Source organism: Cystoisospora suis, assembly GCF_002600585.1.
Source record: "Cystoisospora suis strain Wien I chromosome Unknown contig_5002, whole genome shotgun sequence".
Classification (NCBI taxonomy): Eukaryota; Apicomplexa; class Conoidasida; order Eucoccidiorida; family Sarcocystidae; genus Cystoisospora; species Cystoisospora suis.
In genome coordinates this window covers 1-6110 of record NW_027157794.1, presented here as the reverse complement: position 1 = coordinate 6110, position 6110 = coordinate 1, and the positions used below count along the sequence as shown (strand labels likewise).

General features: G+C 54.8%; 2 protein-coding genes across 2 annotated transcripts; both read left to right on the top strand.

Annotated features, from left to right (window-relative positions):
* Nucleotides 1-127: 127 nt before the first annotated feature.
* CSUI_008757 (uncharacterized protein) lies at nt 128-3239 on the top strand. The gene has a single exon (XM_068068882.1). The coding sequence runs from the start codon at nt 780-782 to the stop codon at nt 2394-2396; it is 1617 nt and encodes a 538-aa protein (XP_067919143.1). The 5' UTR covers nt 128-779; the 3' UTR covers nt 2397-3239.
* A 1356-nt stretch (nt 3240-4595) lies between these two features.
* CSUI_008756 (uncharacterized protein) lies at nt 4596-6015 on the top strand (the record flags this gene model as incomplete). The annotated part of the gene is made up of 1 exon (XM_068068881.1): nt 4596-6015. A coding segment is annotated over exon 1 (840 nt), but the record flags the coding sequence as incomplete, so codon positions are not given.
* Nucleotides 6016-6110: the final 95 nt, after the last annotated feature.

Genomic DNA, 6110 nt, shown 5'->3' with positions numbered 1-6110 from the left:
GTTGTGCAGCGGGCACTACACAGACTTCTACATATAACGCACCTCAACCGGTTTTGCCGTCGTACGGCTCCCCGTATCCAGGAGAGGGGCACTCCGTGAGAGAGCGTTAGTCTGCCGGCCCACCCGCCGGTCACAAGCGACCGCGATGAGGCTCACTCCCGGGGGGTATCTCCCGTCGAACTGGCGGGGCCGAGGGCCCTCCGGGTTGCTACCTGATCGCGTATCCTAACGGTAAGCAACACTTTTTCTTTCTCCTGGTTCCGGTACATCATTCGGCTTTGCTTTTCGCCGACGTCAGGTTTGCCATGCAACTGGTTTTTCATATGCGGGACATGTGCTCTTTACGTGGTTAGCGACCTCTCAATTCGCGGTTCCAGGCGAGAGAGAAAGGCGTGCGGTTTATCCTGACAAGTGGCTGACTGGACCGCGGGGGGTCGAAAGAACCGTTCGCTGACGCGTGTTTCCGAGGGCAACTTGGTAGGACACAGCCATTCTGCTTGCAGGATCGGTGCCGGTTGTCACTTTCTTCTGTCAAAGCACTCTTTTTTCGAGAGCGGAGAGAGCCTTTTATTGCAGCGGAAGGGGGGATCGGCCTGATCGCTCCACCACCACTCAGATTCCTCATGCGGAACAAGGCAAATCGCGAGTGATGGTTGTAAAGAACAGCCGTCGTATCTTCAGTGTCGCTTTCGCACCGTTCGTCAGAAGTCCCAGGGGTAGCCTTATGCCATTATAACGAGGGACAGAATCCGTGTAGTGTTTCTTTCAGGTTCCCCAGTATGAGACTTCTTCCGGGGGGGGCTGCAGTAGTCGCCCTACTGTTCCCGATCACCGGCGAGAAATGGACTTCGATTGCCGTCGTTGAGGGATCCACTCCTGGGCCGAGTGGGGCATCTACCACAGCTGCAGGACTGTCCTCGGAAGAGCTCGCTACCAAAAGTCTCAAGAGCCGGACTAAGCAGGATGCCACTGATAACATCACTGAACAGGTGGTGATGGAGGGGCGACACAGCAGTCGCCTACCTCGTAGCAAAGTTTCTGGAAGGACTAAAGAGCAGAAGCGGAAGCAACTGACACTCTTGACACTTCTCGGTGCTCTCGTGGCCGCTGGCGCTACTGCTGCTGCGGTGAGTCTCTCAAGGTCGAAGGGGATACGCCCTAAGCAAGAGGAGGTAATGACGTCGGAAACAGAAGACTTAGAGAAATCAGGAGAGCCTCCTCAAGTCTCCAGGTCAAGACGCTACTTAGCCTTGCTCATGACTGCGGCTGTAGCAGTGGCAGCCCTCGCTGTCATCGGTAGTTTGCTACTCCGAGAACCAACGGATGCTGACTTCGTAGCCGACGTTCAGTCCCTGATACCAGCCGAGGCACCTGAACAGCTAGGGCGTGTCTCCTCTGTGGTTCAACCCCTCCTGATAGAAGCCCAGGTACCTACGCTACTAGACCGTCTCTCCTCTTTTGTTGACGGTTCCACTGACTTGCCGGCAAAGCTTCAAATTTTCAGATCTCTTGCGATTGGGGTGTGTGCGGTTCTCCTCCTGAAACTCGGGTTGTCCGGTTTTTTTTACGGGGTGGTGGAGAAGCTCAGCAAGAGATTTCGGGGTGGATGGCAAGCATCGCTTCCTCTCGAAGAAGAGGAGTACCTTGAGGATCGCATGTACGAGCTGCATCCCGGAGGACTAGCGAGCCTTAAAAATGATTTGCTGGGAGGGAAATATCGGGATCAGTTGTCTAAAGAAGACCTGCAACTTCTCGAGGAGTACCTCTCAGCTGCTACCGGTCCAGAGGATGTGGCAGAACGAACATTTAGGGGCGCCCGGGTAGCGACCATTCTCGAAATGCTAAAGCTGAATAGACTGTTCGAAGAAGTAGGAGCAGCTATGGAGTCAGCGAAAGAAGACATCAGGAATCAGCAACCGCTACGAGAATTCTCTGATGTTCCCCGCTGGAAATCGCAGCTTTTGAAAATCGAGCAGCAGTTGACTGAGGCTCGGGACCTTGCTGAGACTGCCTATTCGTGGAAAGATCTTCCTCGAGCGCAGAATGTTTACGACTACCTACACGCGGAAACAGCTTCTCTCATTCTTCGGAAATTTGCCGTCAGATCGATGGTGCATAATCTGGAAACACTAGTCAGCCATCCAGAACTGAGGCGGATGGATCTCGATAGTATTGCGAGACAGCTTAGAATCTCTGATTACAGAGCGGGGAGGCTCGCGGCAAAAGTGTCTGACGCGATTGTTCTGGCCGGCCTGCCGCTCACTGCAAATTCCGTCCCCAAACCGGAAAAGTTTGCGGATGTTCCGCTAAGGCTCCATCCGACGGGGGGGGCACTGCCAGCTCTAGGAGGAGTTCCAGAAAAGCGGCCTGCGGGCGGAGAGACAACCACGTGGTAGCCCGTGATAGGATGCCAAAGAAGGAGGCCTGCAGTTTTTCTTCGATCCACAGCAAGGTCACATTCACCAACGGGCCGAGGGAACTAACTGCGCAGCAGTCCGCATCAAGTGTATCACAATCGGTAACTTCATAGGGGTCGCTGGCAGGCCCCGGCTGCTTGTAGCAACTTGCAGTTCGTAGTTTAGAATTCGTTTCAGGCAGGCAGGATTACAGGAATGGCAAAGGGGAATCCAAAGGTTGTCTAAAGGTCTAAGGCAAGGTAGTACGCAGTTAATTCGAGGTAGAGTAGCCTTCGATCTGCCTACCTTCCATCCGCATGGGCAGGTCAAGAAACGGTCGTCTTCTGCAAACAAAGAATTGTGTGTGCAGTAGATTACTACGCTCTTTTTTTCGTCTTGGTGAATGTACAGTTACGTTATGGTATAGCTGGGTGATTAGAACGTAACTGTACAATGTAGCTGCGTGAGGGGTGTTCCTGTACGAAGCAAGCGTTTGGCGCCAAAAACTGTCTCCCAGCTGCAGTACATGGCGAGCAGTGGAGGTTATGCCGGGATTGTGGCCCAAAGAAGCCACAGTCCAGCCGCTGACACAGCTGTTTACACGACAAGCGGAAGAGGTCTTGGGTCTTACGACTGCATCAGGAGGAAGCACGGCGCGTTTCCGATCATCGGCAAAACGTGGGCCAACGGTTGTCCGTGATTCTGTTTTGTGTGCCCCATGGAGCTTGACTATCGCACATCGTGGTCCTGTTTTGTGTGTTCCGTGGAGCTTGACTATCCGCACATGGCAGGCCCAGTACGGCCGTGTATCTTTTATAGACGCGGGGTGGGTTGTGACGGAAATCAAGTGAGCAAGGACAGTCTGCTCAGCGGCAGGCAGGTCTTGCCCTGAGCGTTCTGATTTCAGGTCAAGATCGTCCGGAAAAGACCCCCTGCGTTTGCGGACTTGAAACCAACCTACTCACATGAAACCGTGTTCCGATGGGCGTGTCGCCAGGACTGTTTCTTTGAAGTCAACCTGGAGACTCGGGAGTACCTTGAAAGACCACTTCGACGGGCTTCTGATCGACAACAAAAGACAGTCTCAGACATGTAGTTCCTTGTGTAGATCGCCGAGCTTTGTTACATGCAGTAACGCGTAAATTACTACATTTCTTCCGCCAGTTCGCTGCCTTGCATCCCGGCCACCCGTTGGCTCGCTGGTGCTGTGCGGCAGAGACTTCATGGTCCTAAGCATCACAGGCGAAGTTGGCCTGCCACCCAACCTTCCCGAACCGCCCGCCGGCCTTGCTTTCAGCTGAGGGTTCCGTAACGAGGGACGCTGGCGGACGAAGAAGCGGACTAATCCCCAACTGCGGAAATCACTACTATGGAGAGAGATACAGTAGAAAAATTGGGATATCACCAGAGGCTCAGTGGGGACTGCAAGAGGGAGCGACAACTAGAAACTACTTACCATTCCTTCGCGGTGTCCTCATATCTTGTATGCTCGGCCATACAGGTAGTAATGTAGGTCAACGGATACTTGTCCATGCAGTTCGGCATATGCAGCCAATGGAAACATACGATTCAGATCATGTTTTTGGACTCAGTAACACGAATAATCCCAAATATCATACAACTGATTGTACTGGCGACAGGGGCTAGTAATAGGTCCAGCAGTGAGACTCGACACTACAAGGTGGGGTTTTCCTTCTGCAGACCCTTCATCGGGAAATCCTTGCGAGGCTGTCCAGTTCGAGCTGAAGTCTTCGAAGAAGAAACTGGGAGACTTTTTTTTTGTTGACTGGATATCTGGATGTAATTTTGCACAAAAACGTCCGTGACTGCTTGACAGTGGAGTGAGTTTCTCTTGTGTAGTATTGCTGGCGAACGCCCTGTCCAAGACTGTTTCCGTAACAGCCACCACTATCCCAGAAAGAGAGGGCAGGTCGAATTCGCCAAAAGAATCCGTGCTCTCCCCATCCATCCAGCAGAGTCGGCCCAACATAGCTTGAGAGGAGACCCGTTTTCCGGTGCCTTCCCACCGGGGTGGCCGCACAATACGGGCGCGACCGTCCAGGGGACAGGACCTTTCCACGCCTCCAGCTCGGTTACCGCGGTACCCTCGTTATCACATCTACTGCCCTGCAGGGGCCCGGCTGCCACCCCACCGGGACTGTCCGCGTGATGTCCCGGTGAACTACCAGCCAGTGGACTACAGGAGGTACCTGAACCCCTACACTCCTGCGTCAACTTCGCATCAGTCTCAGCCGTTTAAGATGGGGCCTCCAGGTCGGCACGGAGCCCAGTGGATCCCTAATGCTTAGACGCTGTTGGCTTTTTTTCCCCCCGGGATGAACCTTGTCATTTATTTCATGAACAGCAGGTTTATTTTGCATTCCTTTCCGAGGCCGTCTCCCGACCGACGTCCAACAGACGAGCGACGTCGTACTGAAAAAGTGACTTACTACTGCCGGCTGATGAACCGTTGCGGGCAGCTTCTTCCAAAGTATAGGTGACGCGAAGCCTTCTGCTTGTCTAGGAGCCTCCGTATCACTCCTGCTACCACACCGCGTCATTTCCATGTCGGCGGACCCCTCTATCGTCAGGAGGCTCGTGTCGCGTGAGGTCTCTAGCACCCGCCCTTGTTTTTGTAAAAAAAAAGCGCGCGAGTGACAGTGGCTGAAAGACCTACCGTTGTCGTCACCCTGAGTTTCTGTGTTGTTAGATGGCAAACCACCTGGCAGGTGTAGTGAGAGACGGATACATGCAACCTTTCCACTGAGTTTCTCAATATGAGATGCCACGCCGGAGGGGCGCTGGCGACCGTGCTGCTGGTCGCCGGCGGCGAGATGTGGACCTCGGTTGCGGCTGGTGTACCTGCTGCTACGACTGTGTTGGAATCGACATCGGGGCAGAGTGCAGAGGCATCGAACGAACCCGATCATGGCAGTTACAGCGAAGATCAAGCTGAGGACGGTACCACCCAAGGCGATTTGATTTTGACTGGACGAACCAGTCGGACTGCAGGTAGGACGGCTGCGAGGGGTTCAACTCAGAAGCGAAAGCAGTTGGGACTCCGGCTCACCCTTGGCCTTCTCAGTGGAGCTCTCGCCCTTGCAGGGTTGAAGTGGCTACGCCCGAAAGCAGACGGCATGTCAAGCGCAGACGCAGATGCCTCAGGACAGGAGCGACGGGAAGAGGCCATCTCCCAGGCAAGAGCAGGTGCAGCAGTCGCAGCGGCTGCAGCCGTGGCTATCGTGCTATTCTCGATACTAACCAGGACCCCCCAAGAAGCCGACCCTCAGACTTTGACGCCAGTCGACGACGGAGCCCGGGTGAAGGGACCGGCTCTTTCCGGCAGGCCGCTCGTCGGCGGGCTCGAAACAGATGCTTTGCTGGCCGCGGGGAATCCTTTTCTCGCTGCACTCCTGTTGTTTGGCGTGGTTGCCACTGCTGCTATCACAGTTGCTGGTTCTCGTGCGCTCGCCGCGCGGACATCCCCGGAGGCTCCTCCCGAGCAAGGCCCTGGAGCCCCGGATTCTGACGCGGCGCCTGAAGCTCCAGTTGCGGAACAACTAGGAAGCGAGGATGTAGGTCAAGAGAAAGAACGCGAGGCCTCAGCTCCTGAGGTACGACAGGAGGAGCCAACTCCTGAGGTACGACAGGAGGAGCCAACTCCTGAGGTACGACAGGAGGAGCCAACTCCTGAGGTACGACAGGAGGAGCCAA

What these genes read in the sequence shown, in the direction of transcription:
- CSUI_008757 (XM_068068882.1), top strand. Translation starts at nt 780, where the DNA reads ATGAGACTTCTTCCGGGGGGGGCTGCAGTAGTCGCCCTACTGTTCCCG.